This window comes from Bombina bombina, chromosome 8, assembly GCF_027579735.1.
Source record: "Bombina bombina isolate aBomBom1 chromosome 8, aBomBom1.pri, whole genome shotgun sequence".
Lineage (NCBI taxonomy): Eukaryota > Metazoa > Chordata > Amphibia > Anura > Bombinatoridae > Bombina > Bombina bombina.
In genome coordinates this window covers 119,977,588-120,000,943 of record NC_069506.1, presented here as the reverse complement: position 1 = coordinate 120,000,943, position 23,356 = coordinate 119,977,588, and the positions used below count along the sequence as shown (strand labels likewise).

General features: G+C 39.6%; 1 protein-coding gene across 6 annotated transcripts in view; it reads right to left on the bottom strand.

Moving 5' to 3' along the window:
* The window catches only part of MIB2 (MIB E3 ubiquitin protein ligase 2), a 451,988-nt gene that overhangs the window by 149,594 nt on the left and 279,038 nt on the right, over positions 1-23,356 (bottom strand). For all 6 annotated transcript variants that reach the window (XM_053690538.1, XM_053690540.1, XM_053690543.1 and 3 more), the window contains one exon: positions 12,207-12,313. In XM_053690538.1, the coding sequence (XP_053546513.1) occupies positions 12,207-12,313 (107 nt within the window). The remainder of the gene's footprint in view (positions 1-12,206; positions 12,314-23,356) is intronic.

Sequence of the window (23,356 nt, the reverse complement as noted above, 5' to 3'; positions counted from 1 at the left end):
AGCGCGCTCTGTCCTTAACCCAGAGCTATCGCGCTTGCCCCTTAATTCGGGCATATTATATAATACTTCTTTCATAACATTAGCCATATCATGTAAAGTGATTTGTAAGGGCCTAGATGTACTTGGCGTCTCAATCTTACGCATCTCCCGAGCGGGAGACGCAGGTACTGACACGTGAGGAGAGTTAGGCGGCATAACTTCCCCCTCGTTGTCTGGTGATAGTTTCTCTATCGGTACAGATTGACTTTTATTCAAAGCAATATCAATACAATTGGTACACATCGTTCTATTGGGCTCCACATTGGCTTTTGAACATGATGAACAAACAGTTTCCTCTGAATCAGACATGTTTAAACAGACTTAGCAATGAAACTAGCAAGCTTGGAAATCACTTTCAATAAGTTTACAAGCAATATAAAAAACGCTGCAGCGCTTCAAAAATACAGATGTAATTAAACAATTCTTAACAAGAAGTGTATTATTAGCAGAGGATTGCACCCATTAGCAAAAGGATGATTAACCCCTCAATACCCAAAACGGATAAAACGGATATCAATTAAGATTTAACGCTTTTAATCACAGTCAAACACGTCCTGGATCAAGGAGGAAGAAGCACTAGGAGGAAGACTGTGCTAGAATTTTAACTGCGCAACAAGGCGCTAAAACAAGGTCCCTCCCACTCCTATTACAACAGTGGGAGCCCTGATATAACGGTTTCCATGCAGAAAATATATGTTAGCCATGTGGAAAAAAAATCATGCCCAAAGAGATTTATCACCAAAGTACCTCACAAAAACGAATAACATGCCAGTAAACATTTTATTAAAAAACAACATTTTCCAATGTCATGCAAAGTTATCACTAAGCCTGCTACCAGTCGCTACCACTGCAGAGAAGGCTTAAGTATTATTTCAGTTTTAACAGTATTTTCTCAGTCAAATTCTAGTCCCTAGAAAATAACTCGACTGCGCATACATTTATCAGCCTGATACCAGTTGCCACTACTGCATTTAAGGCTGTACTTACATCATACGGTAACAGCAGTATTTTCTTAGTCAATTCCATTCCCAGAAAATAAAGTACTGCACATACCTCATTTGCGGAGGACCCCGCATGCTATTCCCAGTTTCTGAAGTTACCCCACTCCTCAGAATGTCGAGAACAGCCAGTGGATCTTAGTTACGCCTGCTAAGATCATAGAAAAAAACGCAGACAGTTTCTTCTTCCAAATACTGCCTGAGATAGAAAAACAGCACACTCCGGTGCCATTTAAAATAACAAACTTTTGATTGAAGAATAATTAAGTAAAAACTCCAGCTCCTCTCTCGACCTCCTTCTTAGTTGAGGGTTACAAGAGAATGACTGGATATGACATGTGAGAGGAGGAGCTATATAGCAGCTCTGCTTGGGTGATCCTCTTGCAACTTCCTGTTGGGAAGGAGAATATATCCCATAAGTAATGGATGACCCGTGGACTGAACACACTTAACAAGAGAAAAGATTTGCTATAGAATTATCCACTACTGCTGTTAATTGTTGCATAGTAACAAGCATTGGCGCGCTAGATGTACTAGGTATCGCCTGCGCGGGCAAAACTGGTGTAGACACAGAAGGAGAGGATGAAGAACTATCCCCACTACCTTCATTAGAAGAATCATCTTGGGCAATTTTATTAAATGTGACAGTATTGTCCTTACTTTGTTTGGACACCATGGCACAATTATCACATACACTTAAAGGGGGGACCACCTTGGCCTCCATACACACAGAACATAAGCTATCTGATGGCACAGACATGTTAGGCAGGTTTAGGCAGGCTATTAATGCAATAAAAACGTTTTTAAACAAAACCGTTACTGTCTCTTTAAATAATAAAAATGACACACTTTATTTCTGAATGTTCAAAAAACTATGAAGGCAATATCCGATCTTTATAAAATTTATACCCCAGTGTCTTAATGCTTTGAAAGTATTGCACACCAAATATGAAGTCTCTAGACCCTTAAATAAGCAAACCGGAGCTAATTGTTCAATTTAACCGGTTTTACACACTACAGTCCCAGCCACAGACTTTGCTGCAGCTTTTATCTTCCTTAGGGGTTATTCACCACAGAAATAAGCCTTCCGGAGTCTGTTTCTTAGCCACAGGACCCTCTCACATGAAGCTGCATGCACTGCCTTTGGAATTAACTGCGCAACTGAGGCGCGAAGATGAGGCCTTCTCCCTCTGCTACAAGATGAGGCCTCCTCCCTCTGCTACTAGAGTGAAGGGGCCTTCCTGACTAGATTAGGTGTCTAAACCAATGCCAGGTATAATTATAACGTTCCCAAAAGTGCATTAACGTTCATAAAAAACTTCAAATGCCATAAAAATGTGATATAAATCAATCGATTTGGCCCGCAACAGTGTCTACCAGTACAAAGCCCAAAATGTAAGCCTGTAATCTGTTACTCAGTCTAAGAAAATGGCTTACCGGTCCCCTGAGGGAAAAACTGACAGTCTTCTAGCATTACCATGTGTTGTTAGAAAGAGACTGGTCATACCTGGAGCAGATGAGTCTGCAAACTGTTACCCCCAACTGAAGTTCTCTGGTTTCAACAGTCCTGCGTGGTAACAGCAATGGATTCTAGTTACTTGTGCTAAAATCATACTCCTCTTTAACAGAAATCTTCATCACTTTCTGTTGTAGAGTAAATAGTACAAACCGGCACTATTTTAAAATAACAAACTCTTGATAGAAGAAATAAAAACTACAACTAAACACCACAAACTCTTTACCATCCCCGTGGAGATGCTACTTGTTCAGAGCGGCAAAGAGAATGACTGGGGGGCGGAGCCAGAGGAGGGGCTATATGGACAGCTTTTGCTGTGTGCCTCTTTGCCATTTCCTGTTAGGGAAGAGAATATTCCCATAAGTAAGGATGAAGCCGTGGACCGGACGCACCTATGTAGGAGAAAACAATTTTTTAGGTTTCATGTCCCTTTAGGCCAAGAAACTCGATTTAACAAGTAGCTTCTGAGCCTCAGTATTTCAGTCTCGCTCAGAAAGAGCCTGAACTAGTTAAGCAGCAGTCGTTGTAACACAGCTGCTACTTTTCTTATCCGCAACACTTTAGGTGGCAGATTGGAATCAGATTGATAAAAATTGACAGACCCCTCCTGCGCGCGATTAGACGCACACAAGCAGGGGGGCGGCATTGCACAATTAGCGGATTGTGCAATGTTAACTACGGCACCATACTGATGCCCACTCACCGCAACAGTGGGTGGACAAGGTTCAAGACTGCAAACCTTGTCTGTCAGGCCTTTAATAAATCAAGCCCAAGGTGTACTTCCGGTTAGCTTGCAAATATAAACATCATTCTAAACTTTTTTCATGCAAAAAAAAAATTGAACAGGTTCTTTCATATTCATGATAGTTATTAGTTATAAAAAACACAAAAAAATCTAAGTTAATCAGATAAGGAACCAAACTCCTTTGTTGAAGAATTACATTTTTCAGATTTTAACCGTTTTAAAATTTTTATATATATATATATATATATATATATATATATACACACACACACACACACACACACACACATACATACATACATGCATACATATACACATATATACATATACAGACATATCAACCTGCAAAAACTCATTTCAGGGAGGTGGGTTCACCCACTACTGCGCCGCCACAGCCCCCCCAGTTATATATTTGACACCTTGAAACCCTAAATAAGAGACTTATCATAAAAAGTAGCTTCCCATTAAAGTCACATTAAAAAAAAGTAGCTTTATTGCACAACAAACCTACGGCTAGATTTAGAGTTTTGTCGGTAACGACCCGCGTAGCTAACGCTGGCTTTTTTCTGGCCGCACCTTTAAAATAACTCTGGTATTGAGAGTCCACAGAATGGCTGCGTTAGGCTCCAAAAAAGGAGCGTAGAGCATATTTAACGCAACTGCAACTCTCGATACCAGAGTTGCTTACGGACGCGGCCAGCCTCAAAAACGTGCTCGTGCACGATTCCCCCATAGGAAACAATGGGGCTGTTTGAGCTGAAAAAAAACCTAACACCTGCAAAAAAGCCGCGTTCAGCTCCTAACGCAGCCCCATTGTTTGCAATGGGGAAACACTTCCTACGTCTGCACCTAACACTCTAACATGTACCCCGAGTCTAAACACCCCTAATCTTACACTTATTAACCCCTAATCTGCCGCCCCCGCTATCGCTGACCCCTGCATATTATTATTAACCCCTAATCTGCCGCTCCGTAAACCACCGCTACTTACATTATCCCTATGTACCCCTAATCTGCTGCCCCTAACACCGCCGACCCCTATATTATATTTATTAACCCCTAATCTGCCGCCCCCAATGTCGCCTCCACCTGCCTACACTTATTAACCCCTAATCTGCCGAGCGGACCGCACCGCTATTATAATAAAGTTATTAACCCCTAATCCGCCTCACTAACCCTATAATAAATAGTATTAACCCCTAATCTGCCCTCCCTAACATCGCCGACACCTAACTTCAAACATTAACTACTAATCTGCCGACTGGAGCTCACCGCTATTCTAATAAATGTATTAACCCCTAAAGCTAAGTCTAACCCTAACACTAACACCCCCCTAAATTAAATATAATTTTAATCTAACGAAATTAATTAACTCTTATTAAATAAATTATTCCTATTTAAAGCTAAATACTTACCTGTAAAATAAATCCTAATATAGCTACAATATAAATTATAATTATATTATAGCTATTTTAGGATTTATATTTATTTTACAGGTAACTTTGTATTTATTTTAACCAGGTACAATAGCTATTAAATAGTTAAGAACTATTTAATAGCTAAAATAGTTAAAATAATTACAAATTTACCTGTAAAATAAATCCTAACCTAAGTTACAATTAAACCAAACACTACACTATCAATAAATAAATTAAATAAAATACCTACAATTACCTACAATTAAACCTAACACTACACTATCAATAAATGAATTAAATACAATATCTACAAATAAATACAATTAAATAAACTAACTAAAGTACAAAAAATAAAAAAGAACTAAGTTACAAAAAATAAAAAAATATCTACAAACATTAGAAAAATATTACAACAATTTTAAACTAATTACACCTACTCTAAGCCCCCTAATAAAATAACAAAGCCCCCCAAAATAAAAAAATGCCCTACCCTATTCTAAATTACAAAAGTTCAAAGCTCTTTTACCTTACCAGCCCTGAACAGGGCCCTTTGCGGGGCATGCCCCAAGAAATTCAGCTCTTTTGCCTGTAAAAAAAACACATACAATACCCCCCCCCAACATTACAACCCACCACCCACATACCCCTAATCTAACCCAAACCCCCCTTAAATAAACCTAACACTAAGCCCCTGAAGATCTTCCTACCTTATCTTCACCTCACCAGGTATCACCGATCCGTCCTGGCTCCAAAATCTTCATCCAAGCCCAAGCGGGGGCTAGACATCCATCATCCGACGGCTGAAGAAGTCCAGAAGAGGGTCCAAAGTCTTCATCCTATCCGGGAAGAAGAGTAGATCCGGACCGGCAACCATCATCTTCCAAGCGGCATCTTCTATCTTCATCCGATGAGGACCGGCTCCATCTTGAAGACCTCCATCGCGGATCCATCCTTCTTCTCCGACGACTAGACGACGAATGACGGTTCCTTTAAATGACGTCATCCAAGATGGCGTCCCTCGAATTCCGATTGGCTGATAGGATTCTATCAGCCAATCGGAATTAAGGTAGGAATATTCTGATTGGCTGATGGAATCAGCCAATCAGAATCAAGTTCAATCCGATTGGCTGATCCGATCAGCCAATCAGATTGAGCTTGCATTCTATTGGCTGATCGGAACAGCCAATAGAATGCGAGCTCAATCTGATTGGCTGATCGAATCAGCCAATCGGATTGAACTTGATTCTGATTGGCTGATTCCATCAGCCAATCAGAATATTCCTACCTTAATTCCGATTGGCTGATAGAATCCTATCAGCCAATCGGAATTCGAGGGACGCCATCTTGGATGTCGTCATTTAAAGGAACCGTCATTCGTCGTCTAGTCGTCGGAGAAGAAGGATGGATCCGCGATGGAGGTCTTCAAGATGGAGCCGGTCCTCATCGGATGAAGATAGAAGATGCCGCTTGGAAGATGATGGTTGCCGGTCCGGATCTACTCTTCTTCCCGGATAGGATGAAGACTTTGGACCCTCTTCTGGACTTCTTCAGCCGTCGGATGATGGATGTCTAGCCCAAGCTTGGGCTTGGATGAAGATTTTGGAGCCAGGACGGATCGGTGATACCTGGTGAGGTGAAGATAAGGTAGGAAGATCTTCAGGGGCTTAGTGTTAGGTTTATTTAAGGGGGGTTTGGGTTAGATTAGGGGTATGTGGGTGGTGGGTTGTAATGTTGGGGGGGTATTGTATGTGTTTTTTTACAGGCAAAAGAGCTGAATTTCTTGGGGCATGCCCCGCAAAGGGCCCTGTTCAGGGCTGGTAAGGTAAAAGAGCTTTGAACTTTAGTAATTTAGAATAGGGTAGGGCATTTTTTTATTTTGGGGGGCTTTGTTATTTTATTAGGGGGCTTAGAGTAGGTGTAATTAGTTTAAAATTGTTATATTTTTCTTATGTTTGTAAATATTTTTTTATTTTTTGTAACTTAGTTCTTTTTTATTTTTTGTACTTTAGTTAGTTTATTTCATTGTAGTTATTTGTAGATATTGTATTTAATTAATTTATTGATAGTGTAGTGTTAGGTTTAATTGTAGGTAATTGTAGGTATTTTATTTAATTAATTTAATGATAGTGTAGTGTTAGGTTTAATTGTAACTTAGGTTAGGATTTATTTTACAGGTAATTTTGTTATTATTTTAACTAGGTAACTATTAAATAGTTATTAACTATTTAATAGCTATTGTACCTGGTTAAAATAATTACAAAGTTGCCTGTAAAATAAATATTAATCCTAAAATAGATACAATGTAATTATTCGTTATATTGTAGCTATATTAGGGTTTATTTTACAGGTAAGTATTTAGCTTTAAATAGGAATAAGTTATTTAATAAGAGTTAATTTATTTCGTTAGAATAAAATTATATTTAATTTAGGGGGGTGTTAGGGTTAGAATTAGCTTTAGGGGTTAATAAATTTAATAGAGTAGCGGTACGGTCCGCTTGGCAGATTAGGGGTTAATAAGTGTAGGCAGGTGGAGGCGACGTTGTGGGGGGCAGATTAGGGGTTAATAAATATAATATAGGGGTCAGATGTGTTAGGGGCAGCAGATTAGGGGTACATAAGGATAACTTAAGTAGCGGCGCTTTGCGGTCGGCAGATTAGGGGTTAATTATTGTAGGTAGTTGGCGGCGACGTTGTGGGGGGCAGATTAGGGGTTAATAAATATAATATAGGGGTCGGCGGTGTTAGGGGCAGCAGATTAGGGGTACATAGCTATAATGTAGCTGGCGGTGGCGTGCGGACGGCAGATTAGGGGTTAATAAGTGTAGGCAGGTGGAGGCGACGTTGTGGGGGGCAGATTAGGGGTTAATAAATATAATATAGGGGTCGGCGGTGTTAGGGGCAGCAGATTAGGGGTACATAGCTATAATGTAGCTGGCGGCGGCGTGCGGACGGCAGATTAGGGGTTAATAAGTGTAGGTAGCTGGCGGCGACGTTGAGGGGGGCAGATTAGGGGTTAATAAATATAATATAGGGGTCGGCGGTGTTAGGGGCAGCAGATTAGGGGTACATAAGTATAACGTAGGTGGCGGTCGGCAGATTAGGGGTTAAAAAAATTTAATCGAGTGGCGGCGATGTGGGGGAACCTCAGTTTAGGGGTACATAGGTAGTTTATGGGTGTTAGTGTACTTTAGAGCACAGTAGTTAAGAGCTTTATGAACCGGCGTTAGCCCAAAAAGCTCTTAACTACTGACTTTTTTCTGCGGCTGGAGTTTTGTCGTTAGATTTCTAACGCTCACTTCAGCCACGACTCTAAATACCGGAGTTAGAAAGATCCCATTGAAAAGATAGGATACGCAATTGACGTAAGGGGATCTGCGGTATGGAAAAGTCGCGGCTGAAAAGTAAGCGTTAGACCCTTTTTTGACTGACTCCAAATACCGGCGGTAGCCTAAAACCAGCGTTAGGAGCCTCTAACGCTGGTTTTCACGGCTACCGCCAAACTCCAAATCTAGGCCCTATTTTCCAGTGATTGTACGATTGTTGAATGCTTAAATATTTTAGAATACGAAGTTTAATTACGTGCAGTAAATAAGGTAGTATTTGTGTTTTTATTTATTAGAATAAGTGGGGGCTTTTTGGTTACTGATGCACGCTTTGAGGGTTCTATAACGTCCCAGCAACTAAAGGCATTCCTTAAAGAAACACTTTTCCGGATTTGGGCCACATTGGATCAAGGTACTTGGAGTTTCAGGGAGATTGCATTCCATTTGCTGGCATCAGGGAGACGCTATTACAATCAGGAGACTCCCTGAACTTCAGGGAGAGTTGGGATGTCTGTATGTATATATATATATATATATATATATATATATATATATAGATAGATAGATAGATAGATAGATAGATAGATACATACACAAATATATATATATATACACACACACACACTTTTCGCCTCCCCATATTTTTAATTGCTGTTACATAAACATATATACATATATATATATATATATATATATATATATATATATATACACACATAGGCAAAATACAGACCGCACTCCAGTCTCCACAACTCTGAACTAAACGGGCACTGAACGGGCATACACAGTAAGAAAATGAAGAGCACTCCACGGGACTTGTAACTAAACACACTTTTACTATTGTCAATTATTATTATTACAATAGTAAAAGTGTGTTTAGTTACAAGTCCAGTGGAGTGCTCTTCATTTTCTTGATATATATATATATATATATATATATATATATATATATATATATATATATATATCCGCCACCAGCTCTTAAACCTTCCATGTATGTCTGAAATTTCTGGGCACCGGTAATATGATTTATTGGTTCTTAAATAATGACATAGAGCTTTTCTTAATGCATTTTATAAACCTTCTTTATAGGTATGCTAAACTTGAAGCATTTTAATAATACTAGAGAAAGTATGATACATGCTTGTTCTTCTACACAATCGCTAAACAATCTTTAAGGACCCAATGTATTGCTTGTTTATAAGCTACTGACAGCCACTGCTGCAGATTTTTTTTTTTTAAAGATTGTTAAAGTAGTTAGTATAGCCAATCAGAAGCCGCACCGCAGATTGTAACCAGAGCACGCTCACAGTGCTGTGCCCCTGAGGAACCATAACAGTAAGTCTTAAAGGGACATAGTACCGAAAAGTTTTATCTGTTCCATCTTAAATAGAATGTTTATAAATATACTACATTGCTTTAATTTTTGAAAAGTCAATGTTCCTGTGCTGAATAAAAACATATTTTTCTTTGTGAGTTGTTCCTATCAGCCAATGAACATTAAAGTCCGGGACACAATTGTACACATTCATACACTTCCTCTTAGTTTTACATTAAAATTTGAAGGGAGGGATGGGAAGCTACACTACAGCAAAAGGGGAATTGGATGGGGGGGGCACCTAACTAATGATCGGGGGCAGGGGGGAGGTAGGGGGCAACACTGTACTACATAAAAAAACATAAAGAGAGCTGTTTGGGAGGGATCAGGTAGGGATCAGGGAGTGAGAGGTGTCAGGTGGGAGGGTAATCTCTACTCTATTAAAGGAACATGAAACCCAAATTGTTTCTTTCATAATTCAGAAAGAACATGCAATTTTAAACAACTTTCCAATTAACTTCTATTATCTAATTTGCTTTATTAAAAAAGCATATCTAAATAGGCTCAGTAGCTGCTTCTTGGTGGCTGCACATAGGTGCCTCGTGTGATTGGCTCACCCATGTATGTTACTATTTCTTCAACAAAGGATATCTAAAGAATGAAGCAAATTAGATAGAAATAAATTGGAATGTTGTTTAAAACTGTATTCTCTATCTGAATCATGAAAAAATTATTTTTGGTTTCATGTCCCTTTAACCTTACAAGCTAACAAATGAACCCCCTTCACTGCCAGTAATTTTAAGTAAGGTGCACAGCTGCAATTGGTGTCATTCTAATTGCCAAAAAGCAATAGCAAAGCCATGCATCTCTAATATTTCTGAACAAAGGGGATCCCAGAGAAGTTTTGTCATAGTACTGCAGTAGTTGAGTGTAAATAATTGCAGTAAGAAACCCAAAGTCTGCGTCAAAGTTGACAATTTTTCTTTATATCATTTTATCTGGTGGCTTAATACTGGCGTCAAATATATATATAATTTGCATAGATCAATACCTTGGGTTATCTACTTTAAATATATATATATATCGTTTTCACAGGTAAATCCAAAAATCAAAAGCTCTTTTTCTGTTTAAACAGAATAATAGCAAAAATGCTAAAAATTCTTTGGTATTTTGGGCAAATTTTTCTCCAAAATCCCCGGTAGTGAAGGGGTTAATATACATTAAAAGAATCATTAAAAAGTAGAAACTAGATAAAGGCTGATACCACAAACGTTAACACTTCCTACTGATACCTACTTTTAAATTTGTATATCCGATACAGCTTTAAATTTCTTCTAATATTTTTTAAGAAAGAAAGGACACATTATATAAAAAGCATGCTTTTGGATAAATGTATTTTTATTTGTCCTTAAAAAACAAATTAGAAGAAATAACTGTTTCTTGGGTCTGCGCCATAAGAATGATTGAAGTCTAAACTTATTGACTGTAGGCATCTTTTTCATTGGTTAAAAGTTACATTTTCTTTCCTTTAACGTGTTTCCAATTAATTGTTAGACCAGCTGCAGAGTAAAATGTATGAGAAAGTGTTTCTTTAGGTTTATTTTTTGTAAATAAAATAGCTGGTTTTGTTCTTGAAACCAAAATCCATTAATATGGGCTGAGTTTGCAGGGAAATCAGATCTCCTTGTTTTATCACTTCCTGTACACACACACAGGCTTCTTTATACTATCTCTGTATTATGTCTGTATATCAAAGCCCAGTATTTAGAGACAACAATTGAAAACAAACATATTACTTATTTCTCCTATCCCCCACTGGGAGTGTAATTTCTTCTGCTGGCCATGTTTGCACAGCTATTCTATAGCCAATACTTAAAGGGACATGAAACGTTTTTTGTTTTTTTTAATGATTTAGAAAGAGCATGCAATTTTAAACAACTTTCTAATTTACTTATATTATATAATTTGCTTTATTCTCTTGAATAAATGTATTCTCTTTGCTGAAAAGCATTGATAAATAGACCCAGTAGCTGCTGATTGGTGGCTGCACATAGATGGCTTGTGTAATTGGCTCACCCATGTGCATTGCTATTTCTTCAACAAAGGATATCTAAAGAATGAACCAAATTTGATAAAATAAGTAAATTGGAATGCTGCTTAAAAATTGTAGTCTATCTGAAGCATGAAGCAAAAAATGTGGGTTTAATGTCCCTTTAAGTATAGAAACTAGGTAGGGATGCCATAAGCAAAATCAGCTATTTCAAACGCAGAAATAAAGGTACATTTGCTATTTGCAAACATTTGAATACACTCCAGCAGGTAATATAGATCATTGGGAATAAAATAAAATGGAGAAATAAATAGGGTAGACTCCCCATTTAAAGGTAACTTTTGAATATAGAATACAACATTCTATTTGAATTTAACAATTAAACGTAACCCCCTTAGCATGTAAGCCTAGGAGCTCAGCTGTTTTGTAGATCACCTTCATGAGAGCTGAGTTATAACTGTGCCCTCTATCCGCTTGTTCCCTGTAAATGCTACTTTGCATATCATACCTTTTTTTTAGTGCTGCTCTACAAATAACAATATTATAAGTAATGAAAAAGCATTCGATACTTGTGATTGATACCGAGTATTGATTGATCTCAATACTCCATAAGTATGAAGATTACTCAGATATGAAAAATAACAAGGACCCATCTCTAGTAAAAATATTTGAAAGTTCTTAAGCTATGATAAATTGCTAATAATATCAACAACCAGGGACCGTTAGCAACATCGACTGGAGTTATTCCAGAATAAATAAGCAATAAATATGTTATACAACAATAATGACAATAACTTACCATCCTGATTTCCCCATTCCCAGTCAGGACCACGTACCACCTTGGCTCCTTGGAAGATCCCTTTCAGCAAGATTCTCGGCAGTCCTTGTCGCGGACTCAGTATAACACTGTGAGGAAGGGAAGATGGGCAAAGTCATTTATTTATGTAAAGAAAAGATGCAATACCCTAAAGAGAAAATGGTTTAAAAATGATTCTTAACTTAAAGGGATACTAAACCCAAATGTTTTCTTTAATGATTCGGATAGAGCATGCAATTTTGAGCAACTTTCTAATTTACTCCTATCAAAACTTAAATTTAAACATGGCGGTACCCAATACTTTATACTATACACTTATATTGTCAATATTTAACCCCTTAATGACCAAGGACGTACGCCACACGTCCTCAAAAAAAATACAGTTAATGACCGAGGACGTGTGGCGTACGTCCTTGGTCTGGAAAGCAGCTGGAAGCGATCCTGCTCGCTTCCAGCTGCTTTCCGGTTATTGCAGTGATGCCTCGATATCGAGGCATCCTGCAATAACCCCCCTTGGCCATCCGATGCAGAGACAGCCACTCTGTGGCCCTCTCTGCACCGGACATCGGTGGCCGGTATCGTTGGTGGGTGGGAGCAAGTCTGGGAGGCGGGTTGGCGGCCATCGATGTGCCGAGTGGAGTGGAGGGTGGCGGGATGGGCGGGAGCGCGCGCGTGCACGGCGGGCGGCGGCGGGCGGGCGCGTGCACGGGGCGGGAGCGGGAGGGAACCGCTACACTACAGAAAAATAAACTGTCAAAAGTAAAAAAATTAAAAGTTTTGAAAGCTGTAAATAAACAGCTAAGGGATCTGGAAGGGGTGGGGGGTTGATCTTGGGGGGGGGGGAAGCTACACTACAGAAAAGGGCATTTTTTTTTTTTTTAAAAAAGGCACATTTTTTTTACTAAACTGGGTACTGGCAGACAGCTGCCAGTACCCAAGATGGAGCCCATTAAGGCAGAGGGGGAGGGTTAGAGAGCTGTTTGGTGGGGGATCAGTGAGGCTGGGGGCTAAGGGGGGGATCCTACACAGCAGCATATGTAAATATGCTTAAAAAAAAAACACACAAAAAAAGCCCAAATATAGCTTTTATTTTAGTACTGGCAGAGTTTCTGCCAGTACTTAAGATGGCGGGGACAATTGTGGGGTGGGGGAGGGAAGAGAGCTGTTTGGGAGGGATCAGGGGGTCTCATGTTTCAGGTGGGAGGCTGAGCTCTACACTAAAGCTAAAATTAACCCTGCAAGCTCCCTACAAGCTACATAATTAACCCCTTCACTGCTAGCCATAATACACGTGTGAAATGCAGCGGCATTTGGCGGCCTTCTAATTACCAAAAAGCAACGCCAAAGCCATATATGTCTGCTATTTCTGAACAAAGGGGATCCCAGAGAAGCATTTACAACCATTTGTGCCATAATTGCACAAGCTGTTTGTAAATGATTTCAGTGAGAAACCTAAAATTGTGAAAAATTTAACGTTTTTTTTTATTTGATCGCATTTGGCGGTGAAATGGTGGCATGAAATATACCAAAATTGGCCTAGATCAATACTTGGGGTTGTCTACTACACTACACTAAAGCTAAAATTATCCCTAAAAGCTCCCTACATGCTCCATAATTAACCCCTTCACTGCTGGGCATAATACACGTGTAGTGCGCAGTGGCATTTAGCAGCCTTCTAATTACTAAAAAGCAACGCCAAAGCCATATATGTCTGCTATTTCTGAACAAAGGGGATCCCAGAGAAGAATTTACAACCATTTAAGCCATAATTGCACAAGCTGTTTGTAAATAATTTCAGTGAGAAACCAAAAGTTTGTGAAAAAATTAGTAAAAAAGTGAACGATTTTTTTGTATTTAATCGCATTTGGCGGTGAAATGGTGGCATGAAATATACCAAAATGGGCCTAGATGAATACTTTGGGATGTCTACTAAAAAAAAATATATACATGTCAATGGATATTCAGAGATTCCTGAAAGATATTAGTGTTCTAATGTAACTAGCGCTAATTTTGAAAAATAATGGTTTGGAAATAGCAAAGTGCTACTTGTATTTATGGCCCTATAACTTACAAAAAAAGCAAAGAACATGTAAACATTGGGTATTTCTAAACTCAGGACAAAATTTAGAAACTATTTAGCACGGGTGTTTTTTGGTGGTTGTAGATGTGTAACAGATTTTGGGGGTCATAGTTAGAAAAAGTGTGTTTTTTTCAATTTTTTCCTCATATTTTATAATTTTTTTTATAGTAAATTATAAGATATGATGAAAATAATGGTATCTTTAGAAAGTCCATTTAATGGCGAGAAAAACGGTATATAATATGTGTGGGTACAGTAAATGAGTAAGAGGAAAATTACAGCTAAACACAAACACCGCAAAAAAGTAAAAATAGCCTTGGTCCCAAACGGACAGAAAATGGAAAAGTGCTGTGGTCATTAAGGGGTTAAACATCTTATATAACTGTAAAAAATACATCTACATATTATTCTAAAACTAATCTTTGCTTTGAATAAATCATTATGTCTACCATCTATTTACTGTTTAATATCCCTTTAAAGGGACATTAAAACACTTTGAGATGGTAATATAAAATGATAAATTGTATATATATATATATATATATATATATATATATATATAAAAAACTGCAATATACTTTCATTATTTATTTTGTCCCCTTTTCCTGTAATTCCAATCTGAAATTGTGAGCTTTTCATTCACAGCAGAGAAGGTAACCTAAGTTACCTGAGATGTTGTCATTTAGGATGTGTTCTGTATTAACATGATTGTGTTCCTGTAGTTAATGAATCTGCGAAAATATACCCTGAGAAACTGTGCAATCTTCATTTGAACAAAACAACCCCAGATATATTTCTGGTCTGCTTCTGTAGTCATATGGAGTCATTTACTAGTGTAGAGATACAGGAGGTTTGGTGAAAGGCTCCATAAAAAAGCATAGGATCTGAGAAGGATGAAACTGAACCTAGCCCACTGCTTACCTAGTACAAAAAAGAGAAAGCCTAAATAATAAAAAACAGAAACCCAGAGAGAAATAGGTTCACTAATATTATTAACAATTCTTATGTTACTCTGTGGAGCAGATTAATGAAATAATGGAAACGTCAATTAGCTTTACTGAAAGGTTCTAAGTAAGGAAATAGGAAATATAGAAAATGGAAAGACAGGAGAGGTTGTTAGTGAATCTAGAATAAACAACACATAACAACAACAGAGATATGAGAGCCCTTATTTGAAAAGGGCAATCCCCCTTTTTAGTGGTCCTGGGTCTGTTTAGCTGTCAGATGGATGTAATAACAATGATAAATACCTCACAGCAGTGGTCCTAAGTCCTTATAACATTTTATGGAAAAAATAAATACATTTAAAAAAAAAACAACATGTGTGTGAGTTGTCTGGCAGCAGTGGTAAACTATATATATTAACAAATGGAGCCAGAGTCAGGGGCGTATTTTGGCCTAGGCAAACAAGGTACTTGCGTAGGGCAGCATATTTTTGCGGGGCAGCACTTTTTGAGTCTCACTACACACACAAATATACACACTGCACTACACACTCACCATATAAACACGCAAGCCCTTGAACATTTACTTTGGAAATGCCATGAAAAAAAGTCACATTAAAACCTCACAAAAGCAGAATTTTATAGCGCCTAGGGCAACACAAAACCTAAATACACCACTGGCCATTATTATGTTGATCAGAGCAAGCTTGGACAAAAGTGCTGTGAATGTCTCTAGAGTTCTAACCTTCAAGGGACCATAAACATCATTTTTGTTTTACATAATTAGGCAGTATGTAGACAATTATAGACATTTTTTAAACCGGGTCACAGGATTTGTTGCAAATCACAGGCACTACAAACATTACTGTACCAAGCTCCCACACTGAATGCTTAGATTCTACTTGCTTCTGTATATCTATATTTTTATATTAAATACCAAGAAATGACTTTGACCAACCTAGAATCTACAGGATACTTCCTGATTTTTCTATCCCAAGGAGGAAAACAAACAAAAAAACAAATGCATTTCATGTGATTTGTCTATTGTATAAATACAATGGTTTGCTATTACTATAAAATGTATCAGTAATATATTATGTGTCAGGTAAGATAACTCTTGAATAAAGATTTACACAAAATTGGATTCAATATTATGTATGCTATAAAAATTTAACTGTAGGTCACTTTTAATTTATCACAATCTCAAATCTAGGCTGCTGCTTAAATTGTTTGCCTAAACTACAGAATACTTGCTGTCTGCTAACAATATATGGCACAAATGAATGCAAATTATCTGCAATATATCAAGAACACCATAACCACAGAATGGATTTCATGAGCAATTGAATGGGTGATTTACAAGATTCTTATACTAAGGCAGATAAACCTACAAGATCAGCAAGAAGGACAATATTTCAGGAAACATGTGCTTGCCATGCAAAATGGTCTCTGGATCGCTGGCAAAATCCAAACCTTATTTGTTCCCAAAAGGAAAATCTCTGCTTTTTTTCCAACTATATAGAAACTCATATATCAAGCATTAAACATTATGATCATGTTATAAATTAAATGAGAAGGAAAAAAAGAAAAGAATAAAAAACGAAATTTATGTTTACCTGAGAAATGTATTTATTTCCGGATATGGTGAGTCCACGACGTCCTCAATTACGGTTGAGAATATCTCTCCTGGCCAGCAGGAGGAGGCAAAGAGCACCACAACAAAGCTGTTAAGTATCACTTCCCTTCCCACAAACCCCAGTCATTTGACAGAAGAGAAATGGAAAAAGGAAAAATACAAAAAGGTGTAGAGGTGCCTGACGTTTAGTCAAAAATAACTGTCTTAATAAAAAGGGTGGGGTCGTGGACTCACCATATCCAAAAATGAATAAATTTATCAGGTAAGCATACATTTTGTTTTTTTAAGATATGGTAAGTCCACAACATCCTCAATTACTGTTGGGAACCAATACCCAAGCTAGAGGACACAGATGAATAGGGAGGGATAACAAGATAGGTAGACCTAAACAGAAGGCACCATCACTTGAAGAACCTTTCTCCCAAAAGAAACCTCAGCCGAGGCAAAAGTATCAAATTTTGAAAAAGTATGCAGAGAAGACCAAGTTGCAGCCTGCAAAACTTATCCACATAAGCTTCATTGTTGAAAGCCCACAAGAAGAAACAGCCCTCGTGGAATGAGCTGTAATTCTCTCAGAAGGCTCCTGACCAGCAGTCTAAAAAGCAAAACGAATAATACTTCTCTGTAGTCAGTAGAATTGCATGATTAACAAGTGAATAATAAAAATACAACCCAATAACACTCTGAATTTCAAATAAGCAGTAGCATTTTTATTCTTTTCTCCATTTCCTGGCCCCCTGTATCATGTGACAGCCATTAGCCAATCACAGTCTAGTATACTTATACTCTATGAACTTGTGCACATGTTCAGTAGGAGCTGGTGTCTCAAAAAGTGTGTAAATAAAAAGAATGTGGTGCATGCTCTATCTAAATCATGAAAGTTTAATGTTGACTTTAGTGTACCTTTAAGTTGGTGTAGCCTTGCTGGCACAGCTAATGGATGCACAAATATAATGCAAATGATAAAATCTAATCTATATAAAAAGTCATTAAAAAGCATAAAGTAGGGGAGTGGAGCCGACTCCTCAAGTAGTAGGACGCATCTCAATGAAGCTCTCGACTTTAGCTTAGTGTTACTAGATATTTCCTATAAAATATTAAATCTATAGCAGTGTAATCTACACATCTGGAAGATGGAAACTCATTTATATATTTGACAGACTGTGAGAGCAGATAACCTTACTGCGATCCTGGCCTATGCTCTTTAGGAACGCCACACGAACCCGCAAGTTACCACAAGTGAAGCTCCGCGTGGCTAAGGCTGCTGCACTCATCCCCCCCAGAGTTCTGGGTTATGAAGTACTGAGATACTTCCAAGCTCAATACCTACTTAAAGTATTTCAGCAACAAGAGCCTATTATGGAGAATATTTTTCTACTGAGAGAAATAGGTGCTCTTCTCAACAAATTTCAAGAGACATTTGCAGAATCCCTCAGATCAGAGTTTAGCCACTCCACCTCTACTTTATCCACTGAAGCTCCCCAAACTTCTTATGCCAGCAAACAAGATGACGACGGCAGTGCCCTGGGGCCCCTGCACTTGCTGCCTAATGTATTCTCAGATATTTGGCATGCGCGAGGGGAACGGGCACACGCGGGTATTACAGCGATGCCTCAATATTGAGGCATCGTGCAATACCCTTTTTTAAGCAAACCGATGCAGAGAGGGCTACTATGTGGTGCTGATCGATGGTGGCGTGGGAGGGATACGAGGGAGGCGGGTGGACGGCCCATCGCTGGAGCAGTTCCGGCCATCAGTCATCTAGTTCCGTCGGGAGCGCATGAGGGGGCTTAAGCTATGTTGAAAGTGAAGGAGCCGAAGGGAGGGGGAGGGGGGAATTAGTGTGATGAAAGGGATCTGGTAGGGAAGTAGTGTATTGAGGGTGGGCAGCTACACTACAGAAAAATGGGGTATTTATTAAAAAAACAGAATTTATGCTTACCTGATAAATTACTTTCTCCAACGGTGTGTCCGGTCCACGGCGTCATCCTTACTTGTGGGATATTCTCTTCCCCAACAGGAAATGGCAAAGAGTCCCAGCAAAGCTGGTCACATGATCCCTCCTAGGTTCCGCCCACCCCAGTCATTCGACCGACGGACAGGAGGAAATATATATAGGAGAAACCATATGATACCGTGGTGACTGTAGTTAGAGAAAATAATTCATCAGACCTGATTAAAAAACCAGGGCGGGCCGTGGACCGGACACACCGTTGGAGAAAGTAATTTATCAGGTAAGCATAAATTCTGTTTTCTCCAACATTGGTGTGTCCGGTCCACGGCGTCATCCTTACTTGTGGGAACCAATACCAAAGCTTTAGGACACGGATGAAGGGAGGGAGCAAATCAGGTCACCTAAATGGAAGGCACCACGGCTTGCAAAACCTTTCTCCCAAAAATAGCCTCCGAAGAAGCAAAAGTATCAAATTTGTAAAATTTGGCAAAAGTGTGCAGTGAAGACCAAGTCGCTGCCTTACATATCTGGTCAACAGAAGCCTCGTTCTTGAAGGCCCATGTGGAAGCCACAGCCCTAGTGGAGTGAGCTGTGATTCTTTCAGGAGGCTGCCGTCCGGCAGTCTCATAAGCCAATCGGATAATGCTTTTAAGCCAAAAGGAAAGAGAGGTAGAAGTCGCTTTTTGACCTCTCCTTTTACCAGAATAAACAACAAACAAGGAAGATGTTTGTCTGAAATCTTTAATAGCCTCTAAATAGAATTTTAGAGCACGGACTACGTCCAAATTGTGTAACAAACGTTCCTTCTTTGAAACTGGATTCGGACACAAAGAAGGTACAACTATCTCCTGGTTAATATTTTTGTTGGAAACAACTTTCGGAAGAAAACCAGGCTTAGTACGCAAAACCACCTTATCTGCATGGAACACCAGATAGGGCGGAGAACACTGCAGAGCAGATAACTCTGAAACTCTTCTAGCAGAAGAAATTGCAACCAAAAACAAAACTTTCCAAGATAATAACTTAATATCTACGGAATGTAAGGGTTCAAACGGAACCCCTTGAAGAACTGAAAGAACTAGATTTAGACTCCAGGGAGGAGTCAAAGGTCTGTAAACAGGCTTGATCCTAACCAGAGCCTGAACAAATGCTTGAACATCTGGCACAGCTGCCAGTCTTTTGTGAAGTAAAACAGATAAAGCAGAGATCTGTCCCTTCAGAGAACTTGCAGATAATCCTTTCTCCAAACCTTCTTGTAGAAAGGATAGAATCTTAGGAATTTTTATCTTGTTCCATGGGAATCCTTTAGATTCACACCAACAGATATATTTTTTCCATATTTTATGGTAAATTTTTCTAGTTACAGGCTTTCTAGCCTGAATCAGAGTATCTATTACAGAATCTGAAAACCCACGCTTTGATAAAATCAAGCGTTCAATCTCCAAGCCGTCAGTTGGAGGGAAACCAGATTCGGATGTTCGAATGGACCCTGAACAAGAAGGTCCTGTCTCAAAGGTAGCTTCCATGGTGGAGCCGATGACATATTCACCAGGTCTGCATACCAAGTCCTGCGTGGCCACGCAGGAGCTATCAAGATCACCGAGGCCCTCTCCTGATTGATCCTGGCTACCAGCCTGGGGATGAGAGGAAACGGTGGGAATACATAAGCTAGGTTGAAGGTCCAAGGTGCTACTAGTGCATCTACTAGGGTCGCCTTGGGATCCCTGGATCTGGACCCGTAGCAAGGAACCTTGAAGTTCTGACGAGACGCCATCAGATCCATGTCTGGAATGCCCCATAATTGAGTTATTTGGGCAAAGATTTCCGGATGGAGTTCCCACTCCCCCGGATGGAATGTCTGACGACTCAGAAAATCCGCTTCCCAATTTTCCACTCCTGGGATGTGGATCGCAGACAAGTGGCAGGAGTGATCCTCCGCCCATTGAATTATCTTGGTCACTTCTTTCATCGCCAGGGAAGTCCTTGTTCCCCCCTGATGATTGATATATGCAACGGTCGTCATGTTGTCTGACTGAAACCTTATGAATTTTGCCTTTGCTAGTTGAGGCCAAGCTCTGAGAGCATTGAATATCGCTCTCAGTTCCAGAATGTTTATCGGGAGAAGAGACTCTTCCCGAGACCATAGACTCTGAGCTTTCAGGGATTCCCAGACCGCGCCCCAGCCCACTAGGCTGGCGTCGGTCGTGACAATGACCCACTCTGGTCTGTGGAAGCTCATTCCCTGTGACAGATTGTCCAGGGTCAGCCACCAACGGAGTAAATCTCTGGTCTTTTGATCTACTTGAATCGTCGGAGACAAGTCTGTATAATCCCCATTCCACTGTCTGAGCATGCACAGTTGTAATGGTCTTAGATGAATTTGTGCAAAAGGAACTATGTCCATTGTTGCAACCATCAATCCTATTACTTCCATGCACTGCGCTATGGAAGGACGAGGAACAGAATGAAGTACTTGACAAGAGCTTAGAAGTTTTGATTTTCTGACCTCTGTCAGAAAAATCCTCATTTCTAAGGAATCTATTATTGTTCCCAAGAAGGGAACTCTTGTTGACGGGGACAGAGAACTTTTTTCTTTGTTCACCTTCCATCCGTGAGATCTGAGAAAGGCTAGGACGATGTCCGTATGAGCCTTTGCTTTTGACAGGGACGACGCTTGAACCAGGATGTCGTCCAAGTAAGGTACTACTGCAATGCCCCTTGGTCTTAGAACCGCTAGAAGGGACCCTAGTACCTTTGTGAAAATCCTTGGAGCAGTGGCTAATCCAAATGGAAGTGCCACAAACTGGTAATGCTTGTCCAGAAAAGCGAACCTTAGGAACTGATGATGTTCCTTGTGGATAGGAATATGTAGGTACGCATCCTTTAAATCCACGGTAGTCATAAATTGATTTTCCTGGATAGTAGGTAGGATCGTTCGAATAGTTTCCATTTTGAACGATGGTACCCTGAGAAATTTGTTTAGGATCTTTAGATCCAAAATTGGTCTGAATGTTCCCTCTTTTTTGGGAACTATGAAAAGATTGGAATAAAATCCCATTCCTTGTTCTCTTATTGGAACTGGATGTATCACTCCCATCTTTAACAGGTCTTCTACACAATGTAAGAATGCCTGTCTCTTTATTTGGTTTGAAGATAATTGAGACCTGTGGAACCTTCCCCTTGGGGGTAGTTCCTTGAATTCCAGGAGATAACCTTGAGAAACTATTTCTAGCGCCCAAGGATCCTGAACATCTCTTGCCCAAGCCTGAGCAAAGAGAGAAAGTCTGCCCCCCACTAGATCCGGTCCCGGATCGGGGGCTATTCCTTCATGCTGTTTTGGTAGCAGTGGTAGGCTTCTTGGCCTGCTTACCCTTGTTCCAGCCTTGCATTGGTTTCCAGGCTGGTTTGGGTTGTGAAGTATTACCCTCTTGCTTAGAGGATACAGAATTAGAGACTGGTCCGTTTCTGCGAAAGGGACGAAAATTAGGCTTATTATTAGCCTTAAAAGACCTATCCTGTGGGAGGGCGTGGCCCTTTCCCCCAGTGATGTCTGAAATAATCTCTTTCAAATCATTTCCAAATAATGTTTTACCCTTGAAAGGAATGTTAAGCAATTTTGTCTTGGAAGACACATCCGCTGACCAAGACTTTAGCCAAAGCACTCTGCGCGCCACGACAGCAAACCCTGAATTTTTCGCCGCTAATCTATCTAATTGCAAAGCGGCATCTAAAACAAAAGAGTTAGCCAATTTAAGTGCTTGAACTCTGTCCATAACCTCCTCATACGAAGATTCTTTACTGAGCGATTTTTCTAGTTCCTCGAACCAGAAACACGCTGCCGTAGTGACAGGAACAATGCATGAAATTGGTTGTAGAAGGTAACGTTGCTGTACGAAAATCTTTTTAAGCAAACCCTCTAATTTCTTATCCATAGGATCTTTGAAAGCACAACTATCTTCGATAGGAATAGTAGTGCGTTTGTTTAGAGTAGAAACCGCCCCCTCGACCTTGGGGACTGTCTGCCATAAGTCCTTTCTGGGGTCGACTATAGGAAATAATTTCTTAAATATAGGGGGGGGAACAAAAGGTATGCCGGGCCTTTCCCACTCTTTATTTACTATGTCCGCCACCCGCTTGGGTATAGGAAAAGCGTCGGGGGGCACCGGAACCTCTAGGAACTTGTCCATCTTACATAATTTCTCTGGAATGACCAAATTGTCACAATCATCCAGAGTAGATAACACCTCCTTAAGCAGTGCGCGGAGATGTTCTAATTTAAATTTAAATGTCACAACATCAGGTTCAGCTTGATGAGAAATTTTTCCTGAATCAGAAATTTCTCCATCAGACAAAACCTCCCTCATGGCCCCTTGAGATTGGTGTGAGGGTATGTCAGAACAGTTATCATCAGCGTCCTCTTGCTCTTCAGTGTTTAAAACAGAGCAATCGCGCTTTCTCTGATAAGTAGGCATTTTGGATAAAAGATTTGCTATGGAGTTATCCATTACAGCCGTTAAT